Source organism: Brassica rapa, chromosome A03, assembly GCF_000309985.2.
Source record: "Brassica rapa cultivar Chiifu-401-42 chromosome A03, CAAS_Brap_v3.01, whole genome shotgun sequence".
In the NCBI taxonomy this organism is placed as follows: domain Eukaryota; kingdom Viridiplantae; phylum Streptophyta; class Magnoliopsida; order Brassicales; family Brassicaceae; genus Brassica; species Brassica rapa.
The window spans coordinates 20965537-20992075 of NC_024797.2; the positions used below are offsets into that span (position 1 = coordinate 20965537).

At 32.5% G+C, this 26539-nt stretch overlaps 4 protein-coding genes and 1 long non-coding RNA gene across 7 annotated transcripts; 4 read left to right on the top strand and 1 right to left on the bottom strand.

Moving 5' to 3' along the window:
- Positions 1-209: 209 nt before the first annotated feature.
- Positions 210-3380, top strand: LOC103860310 (BTB/POZ domain-containing protein At2g04740). Its single transcript, XM_009137898.3, has 5 exons — positions 210-1058; positions 1742-2405; positions 2479-2515; positions 2594-2727; positions 2831-3380. Exons 1-5 carry the CDS (start codon positions 587-589, stop codon positions 3180-3182), a joined length of 1659 nt encoding a protein of 552 aa, XP_009136146.1. The 5' UTR covers positions 210-586; the 3' UTR covers positions 3183-3380.
- A 5367-nt stretch (positions 3381-8747) lies between these two features.
- On the top strand, positions 8748-10441 carry LOC103860311 (fasciclin-like arabinogalactan protein 7). 2 transcript variants are annotated; one of them, XM_009137899.3, is made up of 2 exons: positions 8748-8983; positions 9415-10441. In XM_009137899.3, exon 2 carries the CDS (start codon positions 9443-9445, stop codon positions 10211-10213), a length of 771 nt encoding a protein of 256 aa, XP_009136147.1. In that variant the 5' UTR covers positions 8748-8983; positions 9415-9442; the 3' UTR covers positions 10214-10441. The 2 variants fall into 2 exon arrangements, with proteins under 2 accessions (XP_009136147.1, XP_009136148.1); XM_009137900.3 differs by having other exon boundaries at positions 9420-10441.
- A 307-nt stretch (positions 10442-10748) lies between these two features.
- On the top strand, positions 10749-11786 carry LOC103860312. The gene is made up of 4 exons (XM_009137901.3): positions 10749-11006; positions 11090-11171; positions 11300-11461; positions 11544-11786. Exons 1-4 carry the CDS (start codon positions 10812-10814, stop codon positions 11609-11611), a joined length of 507 nt encoding a protein of 168 aa, XP_009136149.1. The 5' UTR covers positions 10749-10811; the 3' UTR covers positions 11612-11786.
- Positions 11787-12028: 242 nt separating this feature from the next.
- LOC103861093 lies at positions 12029-13384 on the top strand. Of its 2 annotated transcripts, XM_018657215.2 has the most exons (4): positions 12029-12313; positions 12395-12476; positions 12639-12800; positions 12877-13384. In XM_018657215.2, the coding sequence occupies exons 1-4, from the start codon at positions 12221-12223 to the stop codon at positions 12942-12944; spliced, it is 405 nt and encodes a 134-aa protein (XP_018512731.1). In that variant the 5' UTR covers positions 12029-12220; the 3' UTR covers positions 12945-13384. The 2 variants fall into 2 exon arrangements, with proteins under 2 accessions (XP_018512731.1, XP_033144246.1); XM_033288355.1 differs by having other exon boundaries at positions 12639-13384.
- Positions 13385-20815: 7431 nt separating this feature from the next.
- On the bottom strand, positions 20816-25096 carry LOC117132886. The gene is made up of 3 exons (XR_004456609.1): positions 22509-25096; positions 21209-22414; positions 20816-21114 (listed from the first exon to the last, which is right to left on the bottom strand). It is a non-coding gene; the product is annotated as an uncharacterized LOC117132886 (long non-coding RNA).
- Positions 25097-26539: the final 1443 nt, after the last annotated feature.

The following is a 26539-nucleotide window of genomic DNA, read 5'->3' on the forward strand; positions in this document are numbered from 1 at the left end:
GTAGCATTTGTGCTTTCTATTTTTGTGCCATCTCCAGAAATATTTTTACTTTCAATGATTTTATTTAAAATAAAATCTGAATTTATAAAATTATGGGTTGATTAAAATGTTAGTAAGAATCGTAAAATCTACTATTTCTGTTGCTACACTATGTACAAGTTACTACTATGCAGTTTCTTAAAAAAATGGTGCATGTACAACATCATAATGGATGATCTATTCATAGATGAAATCACTGAATAAAGAACTTAATCTACACCGGAAGACGTGCTATGCGGACTCAAAGCTATTAAGCATGTAATGTTGCAATACAAGGAAATATTACACTCTTGAAGAGTGTCGTGAACTTGAGCGAAAATGATATGAATTGAAGAAAAGTTTTGTTGAACGAACCCATATGCTACAAAGAATGTAAAAACTAAAAAAGTTTTGATATCGGTATTAGAGATGTTGAACTGAACCGAGTAGAACCAACCGAAATCAAATTAGAGCCTATTGAGCTTCTTCACCACTTCCTCCTCCTCCTCTAGGGCTTATGCGTTCATCTCTTAAATCGCCGATTCCCTGAGTTAACTCGTCGGAAAAAATGTCTCCGATCGAGAATTCGTCGTCTTGGACACTCGAATCCGACCTAGAGGATCTAGACATCGACCTCCAGGACTACGGACCTCCCCTGCCTCCCAAAAAAGTCCCCAACGGAGACATTTTCGAAGCCTCCCGCGCCGGAGACGTCGACAGGCTCCGCTACCTCCTCGAGACCGGAGTCAACGTCAACGCTCGCGACCGTTGGGACTCCGTTGCTCTCTACTACGCCTGCCTCACCGGACGCCTCGACGCCGCTCGGTTGCTTCTCGAAAACGGCGCCATTTGCTCCGAGCATACTTTCGACGGCGACCGTTGTCACTACGCTTCTCTTAATCTAAGAATCCGGAAGCTTCTCAAGGCTTTCGAAGCTCGTCCGCCTCCTCTTGCTCCCTTGCAAGCTTCTCTTAGGGATACGTTTCTCGGTTGCCGCCACAATCAAGCTTATCTCAAACAAGGTTCTGATGGGAACAGTGGTACGTTTTGGAGTTAGTTAAGTTTAGTATTAACATTTCATTTGGAAAGGTGCTAAGTGCCCCGGGTTCGAAACCTACCACTTAGATTAGATTAGGTGTGTGGCCAGGTGGCGTGGATATCTAATTATCATAGGATTAGTCGCCACCTGACCATGATTAGGTGTATGGTCAGGTGGCGTGTATATCTAACTAACACGTAAAGTAAAGCAACCAGGCTTGCCAATGGGGTTGGCATTAGTTGGACCTTCGGGTTCGGATTCATAAGAAACACATTTCATTGACAAGAATCTAACTTTTTTAGGAGATGCTTGAGTTCTTGAATCAAAAGGTGCTAAGTGCCCTCGGGTTTGAAACCTACCACTTAGATTTATATTAGGTGCGTGGCCAGGTGGCATAGATATCTAACTAGAACAACTGGCAGCAAACCGGGTTTGACGGCAGCAAACCGGGCTTGCCGGCAGCAAACCGGGATTGTCTGCAGCAAACCGGGCTTGCCGGCAGCAAACCGGGATTGTCTGCAGCAAACCGGGATTGCTGGTAGCAATCCGGGTTTGCCACAGCAACCCAGGCTTGCTGGGATTAGTCGGAACTTCGGGTTCGGATACATAAAAAACATTTCATTGACAAGAATCTAAATTTTTTTTAGGATGAGTGTGTTTAATGAGAATGTTTTGCATTTTTAGTTTCAGTTGATGAGACTGGTAGTTCCAGTTACTTCCCACCGGATGTGACATTCTTCGTTCAAGGCAGACCAGTTGAAGCACACAGGGTTATCTTAAGCGCTCGGTCTCCGTTCTTCAAGCAAAAGTTCGAGAACGAATGGAAAGACCGGAGAGAAGTCAGGTTCTCCAAAGAGAAACTTTCGTACCCCGCTCTCTGCAGCCTCATCCACTTCTTCTACTCTGATAGGCTTGAGATCTCCGTCGACGATATGGAAGATCTCGTAAGGATCTGCAAAGTCTGCAAATGCGAATCTCTGCAGAAGATCGTCGAGAAGGAGCTGATTCACCAGAGATATGCTGAGTACAAGACGCATAGAGATCTTGATAACTCAATGAAACGGTTTATCTTGCAGGGTGTGGCCCTTCCGGAGGAAGACAGGCTTCCTGCTTCCTTGGGTAGGATTCTTGGAGTGGATAGCCTTGCTGACGTTTGCGTTAGAGTTGATAAAAGGAGTTATTATTGCCATCAGGTGATACTAGCGTCGAGGTCAGAGTACTTCAGAGCGAGGCTATCACGAGTGAATGATTTTAATGAGGGGAAAAATGGTTTGCCTGGTGATAGTCTTGCGTTTCTTGAAGAACATGATTTGAGCGCTGAGGCTTTCGAGAAGATGATTGAGTATATGTAAGCAAGCGTCAATGATTATTTTAAAAAAACTGTAATTGGTACAGTAAGCTAACTCGATAAGCGTTATCAGGTACACTGATGGGTTGAAGGAGATCAGTCCAGATCAGGTAAAAATAACTTGTCTGCCATGTAGAAAAATTTGGAATGTGTTTTTACGTTTTCTGATAGTTTTGCTCGTTTTGTAGGCTGAGGAGATCTTTGATGTTGCATCTCGCTACTTACTGTTTCCTCTTAAACGCGCTGTGGCTGACGCCTTGTTGCCTCATTTGGAATCAGCCACACCTGCAGAGCTCTGTCATTGGCTTGTTTTGTCAGATATGTATGATTTTTCTTCTTAACTACTAGTTGTGGGAGTTACTGTGTCTATAGTTTCTTGTGTGAAGCTCGTTTTGGTGATATTGATTCGAACTTGAATGGTATAGGTACGGTGTGTTGAAGATAAGGGAGTATTGTCTAGACTTGGTTGCTTGTAATTTCGAGGCGTTTGTGGAAACCCGCGAGTTCAGGGCAATGCTATTAACGTTGCCTCCACCATCAGGGGACTCTTCACTTCGGACCACTGTTCCAAGTGCACCAGGTGCAACGATGACCACAGACCAAGGGAATTTGCTCGATGATCTGAGAGAGAAGTGGCTTGAAGCGGAGGCTTTGGAGCTTGACATGAGAGACGAGAGTGCTTTGATTTTCGATAAGCGCCTCAGAATGCTTGTGGAAATGGCGGAGCAAGAGAAATTAGAGTCAGAAGCAGAGGACAACAGAGACACCGGTCCATGATTGGTGTTGGTTCTCTCCTTAAAGAGTCTGGTGAAGACAAGTTTTGAGTCTGTTTTGTTTTCATATATATACTTTCACTCCTTTCTCGTAATTTTATATAGAACCTTTTCAAGCGTTTCTTTACACATACGATCAAACATACTATTAGATGTTGATAAATATAATTTCATTCTCTGTGGATAAGTTGGAGATCTATTCTGTCATAGAGCTTACGTTGTCTTTCTTCATCATGATCCTAGCAGCCAATAGAAGAAGCATCATTTTTTGGTTTACTTGTTATCACTGTATAAACATACAGACAGATTAACACAACCACACCTAAAACAGCAGGGAAAGAGTGTTAATCCAGTAGGTGAAATCATCTTTCTTCTCGAGAAGTTTCATTCATCTTCTGCAACCATCTCAGCAAAAGAGATAGATGTCTACGAACTCTCTTCAGACAATCCATGAGACAGCATACATATAAACAAACTTATTTAAAACTAAAGAATAAAGGGAAATTCTAACTATCAATAAAATAATCATAGTTTTAGTATTAGATTGAGCAAAAGTTCATGTTTTAAAATAAACAAAATAATTAGTTAATGTATTAAACTGGGTAGAACAAATATTCAGGTATTAAAGAGTTCAATTAAATTTAATTTGAGCATTTTTATGAAATTTTCATAATTAAAAAGGTGTATCATTTTTATTCATTTTGTGATAAAATAAATTTTGAATTTTAAGTTTAAATGGATAGTATTTATGTTAGCGTTTATAATTAACAAATGTGGTCTGCTTTTAAGATGCTAAAGGTTGTAGGTTTATTTTATCTTTAGAAAAATAATGCACACTAAATGTTGTAGGTTCACTTTATCTTTACGAAAATTTGTGTATAATATATGGGTGTTGGAGTCAATTAGTCATTCAATAGCTCGAACTCTCACGGATTCGAACACTCTTCAAGAAAATAAAGAAATGAAGAAACAACACAATATATAACTACTTTGTTTAATCACGTGCGGTGTATGATCCAGAATTTATTATACTTCTCCACGGGATTAAACAAATATTACTATCCAACTCTCGTTCCATCTCTTACATTTCTCTAGCTCTTAATCTCACCCTTATTACAACAAGCCCAAACAAAACTCTAGCCTATCTTAATCTAAGCATAGCCCATCAAAGATACATAAGAGCATAACCCAGTAACCACGGGAAGAGAGGAGTTTATATAAGAGTGGCCGGTGGGAACAAAAAGATGCGGTAATCATCTAGCAAAAAGTAAGGAAGGGGAACAAACAGATGGCGAGAAAGATATTAGGCCAAGGAGATGAAAAGCGGAGGTATCAAAATAGTTATAGTTCCTAAAAGTACCGTAGGAAATTCTTTGGCTGTTTGATATTTTTTTTTTTAGTTTTAGCGTATTCTTAAAAGAATCGGTACGTAAGTTTGTATCAAAACTGACAGAGATAGGTCATTGCTGATGTACTTGTTCCCCATTTTAAGACTTATTAGATTAGCATTGGGTATCCCCTATCCGGTGGCCGATTTCTTAAAACCCAAGGAAGGGGTCATTCAACTTCAATGACGCACGAGGTTGAGTAGGTCTCGTATTAGTATGTATTATCCTATACTTATATTATGTCATTTGTATAGTTTGAGTCTCCTTGTATAGCGGTAGACATGAGTTTGTACATAGTATAAATACATGACTTGTACATTGAAGTTAATTAATGAGAATGAAATTACTTTACTCATAGTATGAGTTTTCCACAAATCCAATACATTAAATATATTGGCCAAAATTCAGGAGTCCAAGAGGTCCAAGCAAAACTATATAATTCCTAATAGAAATCGAATATTGATGCATTGAGGTAAAAAATGTGCAATCATCTTTCCAAAAAATCTTGCTTGGGTTTCTACTTTCTAGTTTAAGAGTTGTTTTAATTTGTAAATTTTAAGAGCGATCAAAACAGGTGATCAGTGAAAGCTAATTTAACCTCTTTCTTCTATAGAATGTAAAGTTAATTTAACAAAAAAAAAACGTTTTTACGCAATTTCCCCGATACTTAAACAATAGAAGGAATACAACTTCAAAAACATCAATGGTTTGCCTCCACATAGTGGGGACTGGCCTACTTGGTAAGGATTACGGGACGGCCGTAGAAAGATACGATGCCGTTAAATGATGCATGATTAGCTGTCTTGTCCCAGGAGTGGAGTATGAGTTAATGATTAAATGTTGTGTTTGAGGGTTAGATGATTATATCCTACGTGGTCACTCACCTTCAACAACTTCCATTGAAAAATAAATTTAAGCTTGTCCGGCCAAAAATAATAGTATTATCTGTAACAATACGCTCAAGCTGTTCATATATCTTGGACGGTGAGATAATACATGATAATATTAATGTCTTCATGGCAATGCATGAATCTTTTTTTTTGTAACATCAATGCATGAATATTATTCAAACAAAAAAAATGCATGAATCTTATACCGATTCTGCGTTCGCAAATAATATTAATATTTTCATTTATGCTAATGCTCTCCTTTAAGATGAAGATATAAAAATCGAAACGGTTGTTGGGATTGTACTTAGAAAAATATATGTTATTATAAGTATGTCCATTTTAATTATAGCGTGCAATATATATGAATTCAACGTGAATCGATAGTTTTAATAAAAAGCATGAATAAAATAATCCATCCACCATCTTTTCGATTTTGTATAGTTAACCCAATACCAATATTAGAATACCAATATTATAAAGCATAATTTGTCAAAATAATTAATAATTTAATTTTGAATACAAATATATACTTTATATTCAATCAAATGCAAAATAACGTAAAAGAGAGTGAAACATATTTTATGATTTTAATTTTGAAAATTTGTATAAAACAAAAAAGTCTTATGAGTACGCTGTTGTGAGAAGCCTTCTTATACATTTAATTTTATGATTAAACTATAAATTAAAAAAAAATATTTTGATCAAAAATAAATTAAATCATTTAAAATACAAACAACAAAATCCACGTAAGCTAAAATTAATAAAATTGTATAGTTGTAAATTAGATGAAAGAAAACAGATTGTAAATCATTCTCCATTGATTAGAGTTTGGTAATATATGTTGAAATAACATTTATATTTCTATGATTAAATTTTATATTCGTAAATATATTTTTAAAATATTATTTTCACATTAAAATATTAATGTGTGTATATATTAAGCACTAAAGAAGTTGATTTATTGCTACTTAATTTAGTTATTCGATTTTAGAGTTTATGATTAGAAAGTTTCATCTAAGAGTGTCAAACAGTTATGTACTAGCAGATTTCATATGGAACTCCGGAAACATAAGACAAACTTGAGGTTTAAAAGACTACTTAAAGAAGTATGCCAAACCAAAAATTATTTAGCTACCCTTGAATTTTATCTTCGACTTGAGCAAAATTGAAATTCAATCAATAATTTTTTAACCAAATCAGAATAATTACCGAACATATAAATAAAGTATTTCATTTGGGCTGTAAAGAAAGCTCCTAACCCTTTCACCTTTTTCTTTCTGTTAGAAAATTTCTAAAACGATCCATATCTCCATCGTTTGTCGTTGTCTTCGCCACCAGAGATTGTCTTCAATCGACCGCTGCCTGTATTCGTTCTTTCTTCATTGTCGGTCGAGATAGTTTAGTCGATTAAACTTATCATCATTCTTTATACAAATTCATATGCTTCTTTTCATTTTCACAATATGTTCCACACATCATAGCCGAAAACAGGTGTAAGGTAATCAGTTTCCGAATTATGATTTATTTTGACTGAATACAACTTCAAATATAGTATGATATCATATCTGATCAGTTATATTATTTCGGGAAATTGCTTTTCACGGCTGTCGGTGAGAAAGCAGCGATTAAGACATACAAAGATGTTAAATAGATATACAGGCACATATTTTATTGAGGTATTTGCATGGATTTGAAGTATCACCAATAATAATCTTCCATATTTATAGTTTGTTATATTGTCAAATTAGTAATTACGTATTTTGGATATCGTTGTTATTCTGTTTAATCAACAAATGGTAAGTAAGTTCATTGTTTATAAAAGTTTGGTATCATCGTCCTCATATTGTTGTACTAGGCGCGGAACAATGGTTCGTTAACTGTATTTGTGTATTAAACACTTTGGTTATTGAAATATATGGTGTCTACAAAGTCGAACGTAACTGTATTTGTGTATCAAATAAATTTTGAATATATACGTGTAACGTATTCAAACACACAAACAATAGAGCAGCACAAACATCGAGTGACAAACACCGCAAATGGCTAAAAGGTATTAAAACCAGTTATATGGATATGAAAGTAAGGTTCGCATGCAAAACTAAACACGTTATATGATTTGTGTGAAATAGATTAGAATAATTAAATACACCGTGTACAATGTCAAAAACAAATAAAATAAAGCGAGTACCATAAGGTTGGTGACGAGTCAAAAATTAGAGGAGAAGACAAATATGTGGAAGGCTGATTAAGAAAGATCACCATATTCCGATTTGCTTTTTAAGTTTCTTCCGTATCGATCTATTTCTGTTTTACTTGCAATTCACGAATTATGGGAAATTATTCGCTAAGACTTTTTTTGGTAATGCCTGAAGCGTGATGTTCATAATTGCTTCTATTCGTTTTAAACTCGATTAATTTGTTCACCTACTCAAAGAAAAGTTGAAAAATAAAACTTAAGGTTTTCCTTTCCTATAACTTTAAGAATTTCCCAATTAAATTAAATTAATAAAAAGTTGAAAAAACCAAGGCTCTTTCCTATAACTTTAAGAATTAACAAAAAGAACATTCTACATCCACGAATGAAATAACTTAACAAATCAGGTTCCATATATCCATACATATGGTGTTTTAATACATTTAATATTTTTTAAATCCATTTTAGAGTCAGATCTCGTTATGTTACCCCTTGTGAATATGTAATTTTCCTTCTAAAAATATGTAATTTTCCTGACACCATATTTAAACCATTAGACAAAAAAATATGTAATTTTCCTTCTATGAGTAGCGTTACCCTTTGTTGAATTTCTTTCTTTTGATTAAAACAAAAGAATTGGCGAAAAAACATATTGTCTCGTTATAAAAAAAAATATAAACATATGTACAAAGAAGTGGAGCGATCTTGTGAATATGTGGTGTAGCTATGTTCAAAAACAAAAGTATCGAATTTGTAAATGATGCCAAAAAGTGCTTGGAACCGAACTAGTAGTAATTCACTTTTGGTGTGTCACAACTCACAAGTATACATAAGTACTCATAAATCTTACAACTTTAATCGCCAGTGTTGATACGAAGATGCTGGTAAATTTATAAATCCAGTAGATTGAACCTCACGGACTAGAAACATTTAGACCGGATGAAGAAACTTTGTCTTCTCCTCTAATTTTTGACTTCATTTGTTTACCAATCAAACCTTTACACCCACAAAAAAAGTTGAAGCAACAATAAATGATTAAGGGAGACATAAAACCCCACTAATAAATTATGTGAAAAGATGAGTGTGTTTTATGCCTTAAGGTTAAACCATGATTACGGATAACGGCAATAACCGGTTACAAAACAAGTACACCAGACGGTGCCGCAACAACAACACCAACACCTCATAGTTTACAAGAAGAATAGTACACAGCCTGTCTTTCCTTCCTTTTCTATAGAAACTATTAAAAAAACTTCTTTAAATACCTTCTCTTCCTCCTCCTCTGCTCTCTCCATCTTCCAAGAAAGTCTTCATTTTACCATTATTTGCTCAGGTCAGCTCCCCTCTCTCTCTCTCTTCTCTCTTCCACTTTGGTTACAGTTTAATCACAATGCCATTGAACTACTTTATAAAAGTTCTGTATACTTGTCTTAAAAATAAGTTTATGTTCTGTCTGATCCAGATCTAGTTTCTCTTATCATTGTTTCTGCATTACGTGTCGTCAACTTTAGCTACTTACTGTCTCTGAATGTGTTAGTGTGTCGGTTTGTTTTACTCAACTTTCAAGTAATGTGCAAGATCTGATTAATTTTACACTACTTTAGTTTGTTACTTACAATCTTTGACTTCAACTCGATGTGGAAGATCAATTCTTCTTGAAACAGATCCGGATCTGAGATTGGATTCTGTTCAATCTCATGCTGGGTTTTCATGGGTTCTTGATAAAGATCTGATCTTTGCATTGTTTAATCTCTGTGACAATAGGATAGAGAGAGAGAGGATCAAAGAAGCAATGGCAAAGATGCAGTTTTCAATCTTTATCGCCGTCGCCTTCATCGTCTTCTCTGCATCAACAAACGCCAAAACCGCAAGCCCACCAGCTCCAATGCTACCACCGACACCAGCTCCAGCACCGGCCCCACACCACGTGAATCTCACCGAGCTTCTAAGCGTAGCTGGTCCCTTCCACACGTTCCTCGACTACCTCCTCTCGTCAGGAGTCATCGAAACGTTCCAAAGCCAAGCCAACAACACCGAGGAAGGCGTCACGATCTTCGTCCCAAAAGACGATGCCTTCAAGGCTCAGAAGAATCCTCCTCTCTCGAACCTCACCAAGGACCAGCTCAAGCAGCTTCTCCTCTCCCACGCTCTTCCTCACTACTACTCTCTTTCCGAGTTCAAGAACCTGAGCCAATCCGGTCCGGTTAGCACCTTCGCCGGTGGACAGTACCCTTTGAAGTTCACTGATGTTTCCGGTACGGTTAGGATCGAGACGCTCTGGACCAGGACTAAAGTCAGCAGCAGCGTTTTCTCCACCGACCCCGTGGCGGTTTACCAAGTGAACCGGGTGCTTTTGCCTGAAGCGATCTTTGGAACTGATGTTCCTCCAATGCCTGCTCCGGCTCCTGCTCCTGTGGTTAGCTCTCCTTCTGATTCGCCTTCTGCTGATTCTGATGAAGCCAACGCTTCTTCGCCTAAGTCGTCGCACAAGAACTCAGCACAGACGCTGGCTTTAGCTCCAGTCGCTATGGTGGTTTCCGGTTTGGTGGCATTGTTCTTGTGAGAACAAGAATGATGGATTTGTTTTGTTGGTTGAGTATGTTCTAAGTTACAACTGTGAAAGAGATTTGTATTACATTGTTCCAAATTTGTCTTTTTGATTTTTTTTTTCTTTTAAGCACCATTTTTATTTTATACATTTTACCATTATTATTGTCAATTATCAGTGTTTGTGAATTGAGTTTTTTCCTCCATTTTGTTTTTTATATTTATTTTAGTTTATTTTGCTTCATTTGCAAGCTAAGTTAAATACCATCTTTTTTAAGAACAAAGATACATTAACGAGTTTCTCGCTACTACAAAATAAAATTTAATATAAGTTAAGAAGAGAAGATTAAATAGATCTATCAAATAATAATTTTTTTTTAAATTAAGGACATACATTTCAAAAAAGTTTCATTTTGGATATATGACTATATATTGTAATAAAATTACATTAGTGAAATATTCACATTTATTTTTATCAATAATGATGAAAAGTCTCCTTAAATTTAACAACTAAATTATGACGTCATATATTATAATAAATAAGAAAATAATTAATTATATGGATATAGCTTTGTATTTGGTCCACTCAGAGTAGAAATATACAGAGGAAGGAAATGGCGTCTCAATTCTTCATACCATCAGCAAACGTCACCAGTGGCGGCGGAGATGCCGTTTATGTTGCGACCGTGCCGCTCAGAGCAACGGGTGGTCCACCACAGCTTATCATGTCAATGGCCTACTCACTAAATATATGGAATTTACAACATTTCATGGTTCTCATCAAACCATCTTCTTCAATTCCTCAAGAGGTCTCTTCATTATTCTCTTTTGTTGACTATAAGGTGTTTTGTATAAATGCCTCTCAACGAAAACTTATGTGGGGGCTTTCCAGGTAATCGTGTTTGATTTCCAGCCTGTTAATCCAGAAAGCATAGAAGCAGCAGTATCAATTATATCAGGAAAATCGGTTCCAGGTTCTGATTCTCAGACAATCATATCGAATGTAATCTTGAAAGTGTAGTCAAGATTTCATAAAGTGTCTGGTCAAAGGGAGTGTAGTCAATATTATGATTTCTGACCAAAGTTCTGGTTTGGTTTGTAGGAGTAGTGATGCAAAGAAAGTTGAAGAATGTTCCTAAACAAAGATGTTGGATGGTTGGATCACCCAAAGGGAACAATGCCATGGAAATGGCAATTGAGTTTAATAGCTCATGGGAGACTGATCTTAGAGTTGGCTTTCATGATTGCCGACATTATACCAATGGTTACTATTACAAGCTTTGACTTTGTTTTTTTACATAACAAAGTCTTAAGTCTTGTTTTTTTTTTCATGTTTTCATTTACAGAACTTGTTCAACATCTTACCGGAGAAATACAAATTGTTGAGCGACTCACAAAAAGCATCAGCAGTTAGCTTCCACCTCAAGAATGGATAAATGGCGAGCACCTGAAAGTATATTTTAAGTTTTAACTCGTAGTAGATTCTACTCCTTTGCTCCAGAATCGCTGGTTTTGTATTCGTTACCGCTGATATACTTAGAATCTGAAGAAAGATGCAAAATATTAAATAAAAACAAGATTTATTGAAATAGTTTGAAAGAGGATACAAAACTCAAGAGGTTAAAAGCACAAAATTACATTGCCCATTGCATTCACCCAACTTCAATAATCAGAGCAATATCCTCTTCTGCTCTCTTTCTCCTTCCTCATCCTCATTCTCATCCTCTCTTCTTGTTACCACGAAAAAGACGCCCATAATCATCATCATCCGACTCTTCTTCTTCTGATTCTTCGTTGTACACATATGGAGCATAGATGCTAGACTTGAGTAGCGTTTGATCGTTAACATTAAGATCCTCTACATTGTCAGCAAATCTGTAGAAACTACTACAATCGTCTACAAAGACATGGACTCTACGGGGATTGTTGGATGCTTCATAGTACTCTCCAAAACCTTGGATTTCAAACCGTCGAATAGTATTCTCTTCAGGATTGAGGTAGAAAACATAAAACGGTTGTCCGGATGCCATCGACAAAAAAAATTAAACCTTCTTTTATATGGAGTTTACAACATTTCATGGTTCTCATCAAACCTTCTTTTCCCATTCATCAAGAGGTTTCTTCATTATTCTCTTTTGTTGACTTATAAGGTGTTTTGTACAAATGCATCAACGAAAACATATGTGGGGCTTTCCAGGCAATCGTGTTTGATTTCCAGCCTGTTAATCCCGAAAGCATAGAAGCAGCAATCTCGATTTTATCAAGAAAATCGATTCGAGGTTCTGATTCTCAGACAATCATATCGAATATTATCTTTAAAGTGTAGTCAATATTTCAGCAAATGTTTGGTCATGTTGATAACTTGTAAAGTATTAAAATAAAAGGGTAGGAATCATGTAATTGTAGTCAAGATTCTGAACAAAAGTTTTTTTGGTTTGTAGGTGTGGTGATGCAAAGAAAATTGAAGAATGTTCCTAAACAAAAATGTTGGATGGTTGGATCATCCAAAGGGAATAATGCCATGGAAATGGCAATTGAGTTTAATAGCTCATGGGTAACTGGTCTTAGAGTTGGCTTTCATGATTGCCGACATTATACCAATGGTACTATTACAAGCTTTGACTTTGTTTTTTATAACATAATAAAGTCTCGTAAGTCTTGGTTTGTTTTCATCCACAGAACTTGTTGAACATCTTACCGGAGAAGTACAAATTGTTGAGCGATTCACGAGTAGCTACCGCAGTTAGCATCCACCTCAAGAATGGATGAAACATATGTTCACTTATCTACCAAGATATATGGCCAGCACTTATAAGTATCTTGTAAGTTTTAAAACGAATAACAACACCAAATGACAAGTACACAAACCAATATAACCAACAAGAAACCCAAAACGTAAATCTTCTAACTTCCTGTTGTTTCCAAACCCCCAAAATCTATACAATATATGAAACTAGGTCGGCCCGCCCTATGGGCGGAATATTAGTTAACTTGATATTCACTAAATGCTCGAGTTGAAATTTGTTTTAAGATTCAAGAATTTGGTTATCTGTTATATCTTACTTATTAGTATGTGGTGGTATAGTTGTTTGTCGATTATTCTTGCTTTGGTATTGTATCAAATTAACTAATTATCCAACTCATAATTATAGATGTACAAATGTGGATTTGTGATAAAGTTTGATGACAATACTGTTTTTTTTATTAATTCTTATTTGTAGTGGAGTGTGCATGTGTCAGAAAGATGCCTATAACAACTTTTATGTTTTTGTGTATGGATTTTAAATATATATTATTTTGTATAATGCATACTTGCTCTATAACATTTGCTTGTAGACTAAAAAAATTGTTTTCTATATTTTTAAAAGAGAAAATATTTAGTCTAGAATATAACATGGACATATGTATTGACTATATATAGAAGTTGGGTGTTATTTTAAAATGACATATGTATAGAGATTTTTCAACAATTACTTCACTGGCACAAAACATTTATAACTGTAAATACCTTCTTTTAAAAGCAAAACTAATAAAATCGTGTACAACAAATGTATTTTGATATATATTATATGCATCAAGTTATAAAGGTTGGAAACATTGCAAAACTGTTTAGAGCAAAGTTTTTAACTTCACGATCTTCATCTTGACGTCAGTTCAGTGTCGGCCTTGGCCACAAGCAGAAGAAGCATGGGCTTCCAGCTGACACGATAATAAGTATTTTCGCGGTCACATATTTATAAAAAGTGACGTTAGCCTAGTGGTTCTAAGAGAAACTACCAGTGCTAGAGGTGCTGGGTTCAATTACCCTTAACTGCATTCATTTATTTTGGCTCCAAATATAAAATGGGACACGTGTCACTCCCAGAACGCACGAATTGATGACGTGGCTTCACGGGAGAGAGGCGAACATTTCTTTATATATATAGACTAGTTTATTCTATTAAAATTGAAGTACAAAATAATAATTACTTTTTTATGTGAATTCTTACAGATTTTTATTCTATTTTTAACTAATTCTATAATTCTAACCGTTTCATTTATAGTTTTTTTTTATTAATTTGAATTCATTTATTACAGAAGTAAAAAAAAAGAACTTACCTATTTTTAATTATTTAATTATATATTTGTTATTTCTTTTTCCACTCTTCCAAACTATTTTCATTAATTGTTTACTTTAATAATTCGACATCATATATTTAACTTGTTAACCATAATAATTTCACAATTTTTAAATGAAATTTTTCCGTTCGTGACGAAAATTCAAAACCAGTTAACGAAAAAATATTTGTTCACAGAATTAGTTAAATGTTGGCATTCAAGTACACATTCGAGTACATATCGGGTTTTTCCCCGGCTATTAGTGTTTTTGGATTTTAAAATTAAACTTCATTCGGTTATAATAAATTTCTGTGTGGCGTTCGAATCTGATTCTTCCAAGTTCGGAGAGGTTCGTAAGAACCTAAAATAGACAAATAACATTTATGTTTAAAAATATTACTAAACAATTTATAATAAAAAAAAAAAGAAAAAACCTAACATCCGCTCTAGTAATCTATACTATATTAAAAGGGCTTGAGGGAGGCTTTTTAGCTATGCCACATCAGATCAGAAAATCAACCAATGAGGTTGGAGCAATGGGACATGTCATCTGTTTATGATATTGATTTGGGCTTCGTATTTGATTTTGGACTTTTTATTTTACCGTTCTTTATTTTGTTTAGGGCTTCTTCTCTTGCCTTTGTCGACTGATTCTATCTTCTATTTTGGATGATCATGCCTTTCTTCTCTTACCTTTCGACTTCCGTACCTTCCCTTGCTCTTCTCTTCAAATCCATTTTAACGCATATTTTCACCACTAACTGCTCTAATCAAACCTTGCATGATCTCATTCAATGGATTCTTTTCATCTTCCTCTATATTTGTCTATTTACAAATCTCATTCTCTTGACTTATGTGTGGATTAAAATTGAAAAGCTTCTCTCAGACAATCATCCCAACCTAAAGGAAACTCTTCAATCTCCAGCGACCGCAAGACCAACGAGAAGACAGTCGCCTCCTCCGAGACTGCGAGACCAAACGGGAAGTCCACCGCTTCCTCCGCCATTGTGATGAAACCAAACGCTTCTACCGCTCTGTCCAAATCCGAATCGGACCATCGATTGCATAGAGTTTTAGATATGCTGGAGCGTTGCCGTGGCTGTGTAACTTACGTTGTAGCTCTGAATCGGCCTAAAAAAAAGAAACAGAGGAAGAGTAACAGCAACAGGGGTTCTGGCGGAGTAACAGAAGCAGCCGTGGAGAGGCGGAGTGGAGACCAAGGACGAGATTAGCGGCGAGAAATTTGAAAGATGATCATTTACGCATATTTTTGGTTTAATATTTTTGGTTTATGCTTATTAAGGTGATGATTAATGATATGTCTCTTATCAGGTCCAAGTTGGAGGATCACCGTTGTATAAGGTAAAGAGAAATCGGGGGGAAGGTGGTCTTGGACAAGTGTTTGTTGGATCACCGTTGTATAAGGTTAAGATTATATTATTAGCATGATTCTGTTACCATTGTTTCACAGCTTCATTTTCCTCAATATATAGCTCTGAAGTTTGAGCAACGAATCTCTCATCTTTCTCATTATGTTTGTAAAATTGCTTTTGTCGGGTATTTAGGGATTTAGTTGAGTTAATATGTGAAATCAACATTATCTTATGTTCTGAACCTTGGGTGGCAGCCATGGAGTCCCTATAGCTGCTACAAATTAAAGTTAGCTCTTATTTTGGCAATATTCTCTGTTGTTTATGTACTCTTTACACTGTTTTCTTTGACAGGTTCGACATGATACTGTCAGTCCAGAAATATTTGAAACAGAAAGGTATTTGCAATACCTTTTAGAGAGAAGTTGATATTTACAAACGTTGCAACTCTTTCCTTATCGATAGATTCTTAGGTAAGCAAGTGCACTCAGGCAAGGGATTCAAATGTAAATCATCCTTGCTGGGAGAGACCAGAGACCATGAAAGAAAAGAGACCCATTAAAATTGTGCAGACACTCCAGGGACTGAGGTTGCTGTGGAGATTGCTGCAGCCATGGCTTCAAAAATATGCAAAGCAGCTGTTCAATTTTGCAGACACGTACATTGTACTGGAAGCTCATAAGTCTTACAATTCAACATGGTACGGGAACAAGCCACTATGGGCAGCTTCGAAATCACAGAAACTGAAGATCAGTATTATTCTCTCTGGAGGTCAAGCACCTGGTGGGCACACTGTCATATATGGACCATTTGGTAAGTGTTTAAAAGACATTTTTGTATGTCTCAAAATGATGCTTTATGTATTGTTGTATCTTATTTGGTCTACTATTGATTTGTAATTTTTTTTCGGTTTCGGATCACTTGCAGGAGCGTGATAAAGAAAGTACATTTTACGGATTTAAAGATGGTCCAGTTGGGATCAGGAAATGCAAATAGGTTGTCTTGAATGCAGAATACATTCAGCGTTAAAGGAACCATGTATTTGGACTGTGTTAATATATGAGATCTTTGCCAAAAACTTTGTGAAAGATTGAGATTCTACAATTTTTCATCATCATTTAGAACTGTTTGATGTAGACATTCCGGTACTCAAGCATGTGTATAGAGCTGCAACTTAACTTTCTTAGCTCTAGCTACAAAATGACCTGAATTTGACACGCTGGCTCTGTATGTTTCATGAATTCTCTTTTAATGACCATGAATGAACTTTATATATACATAACCTTATTTTTGCAGAAACTGAGCTGCGGTTTTCTGCTAATTGCCCCAGAACTTTATATATAAAAAGTTATATATAAAAAGTCAAAACCTGATTCCACACTAACTATTCACTCTATACGTCTATGTCTACACTAACTGAGCTGCTGTTTTCTGCTAATTACCCTGGAACTTTATATATAAAAAGTCAAAACCTGATTCTACACTAACTATTCACTCTATATGTCTATGTCTTAGGAGTCATGGCTCTCCTATCCTCTCATAAAACATACTAAAGAAAGCGGAGTAGGAGGAACCCCATATAGATAAATACATTTTAAAAATAAAAAAAAAACTTTTAAATAAACAAACAAACTAAAATTGTAACAAATTTAAAATATAACTTTTAAAAATCAATAATAAAATATAGTAAATTACTATACGAAATAACTTATATAATAAAGTCAATGTAAACTCATATTATTCAGATAATATAGTTTACTTGATATCCAAATATAATAACATATAACATATATAAAAAATATATATATATATATATATAATAACATATATAAAATACCAATAAATATCTGCATTTCTAAATAGTGACGATTGATATTAGGTTTTCATGCTACCTACCTAACTTAAAGTAATTTTTGTTATAATAAAGTTACTATTCCTTTTTTAATCGTCTAAAACAAGAATTCTAAGAGAATATATAAAGAGAACAATGAATTTAAAACTAAACAAATAAAAAATAAAAATAATCAGTTGTTTTGTATTAAACTCAGTCGACCAAATTTGTTTTAATAAAATTTATACTATTATAAAGTTAAAGTAGATTAAATATTTAAAACAAATTAAAACAGTTACGCTTTCATAAAATAATTGAGAAATCTTACACTATTAAAAGGAGAATATGAAACCCTCTTTAATTGTCCATGTCAGCGAAAAAAATCGCAACCAATCATTTGTTCATGTCATCATGGATGTTAAGTTGTTGGGCCACGAATTTGTGCTGCGTAATAGGCCACTTAGCTTTAATGACCTTTGTTTTGACATCTTCTTACTCCAACCTAATTTTGTTACAACGTCTACAAAATACCTTCCAGAACTAATTGTCTTCCTATCTCCTCCGTATAACGACTGTGACGGCTATAATGACGAATTAAAGCTACTTAATTACTCCTTCAGATAAATCGGCATCTAACTTTCCACATCCCTCCTCTTACTCAATCATAACAATGTTTCCTCAAGCCAAAAATCTATTGCTCATATCCTTAAATCCATTCGTAGCTTTATGGAAAATCAAACGGCATTCACCACCACCCAAGTTCATTCTCCATTTTTTTTCAGTAAGGTTTCATCAAGACCTGGAGATTCCCAATTGCTTTTTAAGCTAATCTATTTTTGGAAAGCTCGCAATAATTCCAAAGGAGGCATTCTTTTCGGCCTTTAGATGCTGATGATTGATGGAGAGGCATGTGTCCATATTTCAATATTATGCTTCCGATTTCTTACACGTCTCTGATTTTTTTCTAACAGAGAGAGAATATGTTAACAAGATTCTATCCTGAAACTCAACTTAAGAATTTTTGACGTTAAGAGATAATTTTTAAGATTAGTTAAATAAGTAACCATCTCTGAATATATTAATGGTTCTCAATATCCTTTTGTGTAGTAACTAAATACATAATTGTTCATATTGAAATCTGCTACATATTTCACATTTTTATAACAAATAATTATTTACAAAATAATGAATACCAGAAAGTTTAATATTGAAAATAAATGATGGATTCAAAACTTAAAGAATTGCTGAATCATTTTATTGGTTATCAAAATTTACAGATTTAAGTATTCAAAATTATTACACATTTATAAAATTATATATTTATATGAAATAAAGGTTATTTACCTATAGTTCAAAAAAAAAATTCAAAATCAATTAGACGATATATAAGAAAATATATAATATACATAAGATGATAGAATTTTATTTATTTATTAAATGTAGAGTATTTTAAATTTTAAAAAATATTTAAACATGGTTACGAAAAGATTAATAGAGACATTTAATATGTTAACATAAATTAATGACATTTCAAACAAATAAATATTTTGAAACAAATAAATGATATAATATTAAAAAAAATAACTTAATTTTTAAATATGAGATTTAATGTTTATAGACAAACAAACCGCGCGTAGCGCGGTAAAATCTCTAGTATCTATAAGAATTACATCCAATGACAAATGCACAACCCAATATTATTATTCTTAGATTGCTAGTTACAAAGCCAAAAATCAAAAGGCCAAAATGTCTTAAAACTCAAATTTCTAAATCCTTGTTTGTTATCTTGATCCGAACTCTATAAAGAATTGGAATCTAATTAGGAACACAAAGAGAACGATAAAATTGTATCAAACCCAAAATCTATTCTGATTTCTGGACAAATCTCCCTTTAGTCCGTCTAGCTTCACTTTAAATTAGAGGAAACGAACACCAGATTTCTTAGCAAAGTAGACTAGTCTGCCAAGCGGAGTCCAATACGAAAATAGCGTAAGACCTTTTCGTTAAAAGACATAATAACTTAAGTTATTAAGACCTATGTGTACGTAAGACTTTCATTCGTTATGTATTGTAGAGGATGTAGATTTTCGAGTTATACAATTTAGGTTATGTATGTTTTAGGTTTTAGCTAGCTGTTAAATACTTGGTCCCAAAAAAAAAAAAAAAAAAATACTTGGTCCCCTCCCCCTGGTTACTATTCATCAATCCATCCATCTAACTAGAGAGTTACACAACCAATAAATTAAGTTACATCTTCATCCGCTTCGAATCCATCTTCTAATTAATTAAAATGAGTTACACAACCAGTTGTTTGATTTAATAAGTTCACGCTTATAAAAACATGTTCATGATCCTACGTCGTATGGTATCAGAGCTAAAACCTCTCACCATTTATCATCCATCCCTTTAAAAAATATATTCTTATATATATTTTGTAAATTTATCTATTTTTCATATTTATTAAAGTTTTTAATAGTGAAACCCTTCAACTATTTTTGAATCTTCAAAATACTTCTCACTTAATTTTTAATGACTCTTTAACTTACAAATTGTTAACGTATGTCATTATCCGTCTATAGTTCTGTAACGAAATATGACAAATATTAGCAGTTTGTAAGTTGAGGGACTAAAACTTTAAAAATTAATTGACGGTCTTTTTCTGATTAAAAAATAGTTGATGTGTTTTATCACTAATATATTTTTCCGATTGAAAAATGGTTGATGTGTTTTATCATTAAAACATTTTTCTATTGAAAAATAGTAAATATGTTTTATCACTAATACATTTTTAAGAAAATAGATTGACTACATAAACTACGATATTTATAGTTCTTTTATTTAACTCTGAAAACCAAAAATATTTAAACCAAAAATATTCAAACCGAAAATATCCAAAGTAGACATAGTTTCAAATATAGTAGCTAATTTTTATAAATCGACATATCGAAAAAAGAAAAACAAAAACAAAGCTTAAACCAAACCAAATCTGAATTCAATACCGTAACCACATCATCAGTCTTATCACCTGATTACATGTGTTTGTGTGTGTGTGTCTGTGTGTGTGTGGGGGAGGGGGGGGGGGGGGGGGGGGGGGGTAGGCCGGTGCATAGCCTAGCATGTGATGTGAGCATTCTTCTTCGGCAAGTATCGTTTCCCTCAATTGTAATCACCTTATACAGGTTATTTTGCGCGTTGAGTTTGTATCTTAAACTTTTCTTTCTACAATTGTACCTGGCAATCCGCCTTACAACATTGAATAAAAGATTCCTTCACATTCTTATGCTTTGACTCAATGTTCTCAATAGATTACAATCAAAAGAAAAAAGATAATGATTTTCTTTAGCTAAGAAGATCGAGAGCACAATACACAAACCATTTATTACATCCAAACCATATGAAAAGTAATGATATTATTATTCTAGGAGATACATATATTTGATGAAATTACAATATCTCGTGGTTATACAGCACCATCTTTTATACAACAACATGCGCCAGATTCACAAGATGTCCTTATACCCCATTCATCGTTAATGTGTCCTACACAGTACTCTTCGCAAGTCTTCCCACAAGGCTGCTTTGGGAAGCATTGTTTTAACTCTTTATTGATTCCAGCACCTATGATGTAACAACAATTATAAATCGTTATATAAAGCAAAAAAAAATGTGTTCACAACAAAAGTAAAATCGAGTTATAATAATAAGCTAATACCAAGAATGCGATCAGAGCAGTGCACAGAAGATACGATGAGGAAGATACTGACAACAAATGCAAGTAGCATGTTCTTGGTGATAGCCATTTTTATGATATCTTCTTAACCTCTTATATGTTTTATATTTTTGTTTTACTTCGGATTGTTATATATATATAACAAAACAAATATACGTAAAAGGTATTTTTAAGTCAAAAGAATCATTTCGATTTATTTCTTCAGATTATAGTCAAAAGAAAATATTTAATTTCCTAATTATGTTTCAATATTGGTTGGGTAATATTTTAATATTTCATGAAAAAATAGTTGGTAAACATAAAAGACATACTTAATTTTAAAATAAATTTCTATAATATGAATAAAAACAAAGTATAGTTTTATAGTCAAATATATCAAAGGAAGCAAAAAAATTTTGATTTATCGAATCCGTGATTTGAATGTTTGTTCAAATCTCCCCTTAGAGACATGAATCCTCTCTAAAGTTTTAAAATCTAACTAGAACTTGATCCGCTTATCTGTTGTGTTCTACTTTTTCTTGTTTTTAATAAATTGTTTAATGACATTTCTAAACACTTATGTTTTTGGATAGCTTTATATTCCTATACATCATAACTGAGGACTCGACTCGAACTATGCCCATAAACTTACAATATCCAAACAGAGCATAATTTTAAAATACGAAATCCTGATACTTAATGTGAGCATGTGATGTGAGCATTCTTCTTCGGCAAGTATCGTTTCCCTCAATTGTAATCACCTTATACAGGTTATTTTGCGCGTTGAGTTTGTATCTTAAACTTTTCTTTCTACAATTGTACCTGGCAATCCGCCTTACAACATTGAATAAAAGATTCCTTCACATTCTTATGCTTTGACTCAATGTTCTCAACAGATTACAATCAAAAGAAAAAAGATAATGATTTTCTTTAGCTAGGAAGATCGAGAGCACAATACACAAACCATTTATTACATCCAAACCATATGAAAAGTAATGATATTATTATTCTAGGAGATACATATATTTGATGAAATTACAATATCTCGTGGTTATACAGCACCATCTTTTATACAACAACATGCGCCAGATTCACAAGATGTCCTTATACCCCATTCATCGTTAATGTGTCCTACACAGTACTCTTCGCAAGTCTTCCCACAAGGCTGCTTTGGGAAGCATTGTTTTAACTCTTTATTGATTCCAGCACCTATGATGTAACAACAATTATAAATCGTTATATAAAGCAAAAAAAAATGTGTTCACAATAAAAGTAAAATCGAGTTATAATAATAAGCTAATACCAAGAATGCGATCAGAGCAGTGCACAGAAGATACGATGAGGAAGATACTGACAACAAATGCAAGTAGCATTTTCTTGGTGATAGCCATTTTTATGATATCTTCTTAACCTCTTATATGTTTTATATTTTTGTTTTACTTCGGATTGTTATATATATATATATAACAAAACAAATATACTTAAAAGGTATTTTTAAGTCAAAAGAATCATTTCGATTTATTTCTTTAGATTATAGTCAAAAGAAAATATTACATTTCCTAATTATGTTTCAATATTGGTAGGGTAATATTTTAATATTTCATGAAAAAAATAGTTGGTAAACATAAAAGACATACTTAATTTTAAAATAAATTTCTATAATCTACTAATAATAGCAATCCCAATTAATTCCAAAGGTTGTGAATCTCACTTATGTTGAAATGTTGCGTCTTTTTTAAAATATGTCAAAAAGTTTTGTCTTTTCTAAAAGTTCAATGTTGGAAGGTTGTGTTTTTCTAAAAATTTATATAAGTATCTTTTAAAAAATGAAAAGTTGTGATTATTCTTATAAGTATCTTTTCAAAATAATTACTTTTAAATTGGAAAAATGTGACTATTCAAATTGAAGAGTTGTGACTATTCAAAAAGATTTTTAAAATCTATAAATAGTCTTTGACATGCATTTTCCAAAATAAAATTTTCATTAATCGAGCTAATAATAAAATGATGAAAGGTTGTGTGTTTTCAACTTAACCATTTCATTTGTTTTTAATTGTGTTAAAATGTATAAAGAGGTGTATTGTTACTACTAATAATAGCAATCTCAATTAATTCCAAAGGTTGTGAATCTCACTTATGTTGAAAGGTTGTGTCTTTTATAAAATATGTCAAAAGGTTGTGTCTTTTCTAAAAGTTCAATGTTGGAAGGTTGTGTTTTTTCTAAAAATTTATATAAGTATCTTTTAAAAAGTGAAAAGTTGTGATTATTCTTATGAGTATCTTTCCAAAATAATTACCTTTAAATTGGAAAAATGTGACTATTCAAATTGAAGAGTTGTGAATATTCAAAAAGATTTTTAAAATCTATAAATAGTCTTTGACATGCATTTTCCAAAATAAAATTTTCATTAATCGAGCTAATAATAAAATGATGAAAGGTTGTGTGTTTTCAACTTAACCATTTCATTTGTTTTTAATTGTGTTAAAATGTATAAAGAGGTGTATTGTTACTACTAATAATAGCAATCCCAATTAATTCCAAAAGTTGTGAATCTCACTTCTGTTGAAAGGTTGTGTATTTTCTAAAATATGTCAAAAAGTTGTGTCTTTTCTAAAAGTTCAATGTTGGAAGGTTGTATTTTTTCTAAAAATTTATATAAACATCTTTTAAAAAGTGAAAAGTTGTAATTATTTTTATAAGTATCTTTTTAAAATAAATATTATTAAATTAGAAAAATGTGACTATTCAAATTGAAGAATTGTGACTATTCAAAAAGATTTTTAAAATCTATAACTAATCTTTGACATGCATTTTCCAAAATAAAATTTTCATTAATGGAGCTAATAATAAAATGATGAAAGGTTGTGTGTTTTCAACTTAACCATTTCATTTGTTTTTAATTGTGTTAAAATGTATAACGAGGTGTATTGTTACAAAAATATAAAGAAGTGTCTTTTCATAAAAATATATTTTTTCATGTTAAAAATTACATCAAAGTTTAAGAAATTGTAAAACAAATGCAAGTAGCATTTTCTTGGTGATAGCCATTTTTATGATATCTTCTTAACCTCTTTTATGTTTTATATTTTTGCTTTACTTCAGATTGTTATAACATATATAAGAAAGCAAATATACGTAAAATGTATTTTTAAGTCAAAAGAATCATTTCGATTTATTTCTTCAGATTATTGTCAAAATATTATAAAAAATAGAGACAATTGTTAAAACATCCATATTCATAAACTGATATTTTTCTTTTTGTTGCAAAATTTGATAAATTAAAATTTTAATTTACGTTCTACTAAAAGTAGATTTCATCTTTTATAGAAAATGAGTTAGTAGAAAATTGAATTCAAGATTAAACAAATTCATATATTTTTTAATACGAACAATCTACTTTTAATTAAACTTCTAATTATATGGAATGTGAATTCTACTAATTGTAAAGTTAGTTTTTTTTCTCATAATGCAGTTTCAACTTTTATGAAGTATTCTAAGATTCTCAGAATACGAAATCTAGACAATACTCATACGTACGTCTACATGAGGTAGAATCTGCTTATGGAATTTTTGTCTTGGTTTTACGTAGTGTAGAAAATGCCTTCTACGGATAAGAAAACCTGATTTTGGCAAAAATTATGGAAGTTTCAGTTAAGAAAATATATTCTAAAAATATTTGTAATATTCTAACTTTTCTAAAACGTATATGCACTTTTTCTTTTTATTAATTTTTTTTATTATTTTTAAACGTTTTCTCCCTTTTTAATAAAAAGATAAACTTTTTAAATTTTACGTATGTAAAAATTTAAAATTAAACTTTGTAAAACGTTTTTAATTAAAATAAAACTTTGTAAAACGTTTTTAATAAAAAAAACTTTGTGAAACGTTTTAATAAAAATAAACTTTTAAACTTTCTAAAAATAAAAATAAGACTAGAAATTTTTTTAATAAAAAACGTTTTACAAAGTTCATTTTTATAAAAAAATTTAAAACTTTTATTAAACTTTTTAATAAAAAAGCTAAACTTTTCAATTTTAATATTTTTAAAACGTGTTTTTTTCTCTTTATTAAACTTTTTAAAACTCAATTAAATTTTAAATTGTGTTTAATGTGTTTAATTTGATTAATCAAGGGTTAGTTTAGGAATTATGAAAAAAAATTATACTAAAAGGAAAATTTAAAGATGGTATTATACCAAAGGAACAACCATGCTGGTTTTTTTGTTTCGTTTTGGTAATTTTTCCTAATATACAGTAAAACATTTATAAATTAATAATGTTGGCAATTTAAAATTTTATTAGATTCTTTTTTAGATTCATTTCTATTTTTAATTATGTTTATTTATAAAATACAAAAAATATTTGATTTTACCGTATATACATTATTTAAATTTTAGAAGTTTGATTTTTATATTGTTTTATCATCTTATTTGGAGTATATTTTTATGTTTCATAGAATTGTTATGTGATTTTGATATAATTTTACTATATATTATCAAAATATATTGAAATGTTAAGAAAAATAGAGGTCTTTTTATTGTGAATATAAAATCAACAAATAATGTTTAGTTTGTAATTATAATATATATATATATTAATTTATAGTTTAATGGGACTATATATTTATATGAGAGTTTTAAAAATATTATTATTTTATTTTTTTATCGATTTATGTCATATTTTACACCGGTTCAAGTTGGGACCGGTAAAATTTATTATTTTATAAAAATTATTAATTTACCGAGTATTAATACATAGAGATTCTACTGTGTATCCTCGTTGGAACGAGTGAGAGAGAACCCTAATAAGTATCTTTTCTACCAGTCGGACAGAGGTTAAACATAAAATATGTAGAAGAAGATCAATTTAGTGTGATTCCGAGATCAACTGATTTATCAAGAGTATCTCCGTAGACTTTTGTGGCTTAGCCATTCTACCAGTGTTGTTTCGTGTTTAGATAGTTAATGTGTCAGAGTTTCATATACTTCTCATTGGTTCTAAATGAAACCTCATCCCAAGGTTCACCGTTTATCTTTTTGTTGGATTGTTGTTCGTATCAAACATTGGGTTTAATATACTTCTTGTCGGGTCTACACGAGCCTAATTAAGGAAATTTAGGATTATATCATTACCACCTTGAAGTGTAAGGTCTTGGAAGGATCTGAACCAAGTGATCATAAACTTGATCAGGGTAGCATCAAGTGGTATCAACTGATCATAACCTTTCTGGTATCGAGCTTTAAATTAATGGAAGATTTGCACATAAAAAAATCTAACAAGGAAGGCTTGGTCAATCCGGTGCCGGCCAAATCTGCAATATGACTATTTTCTTCC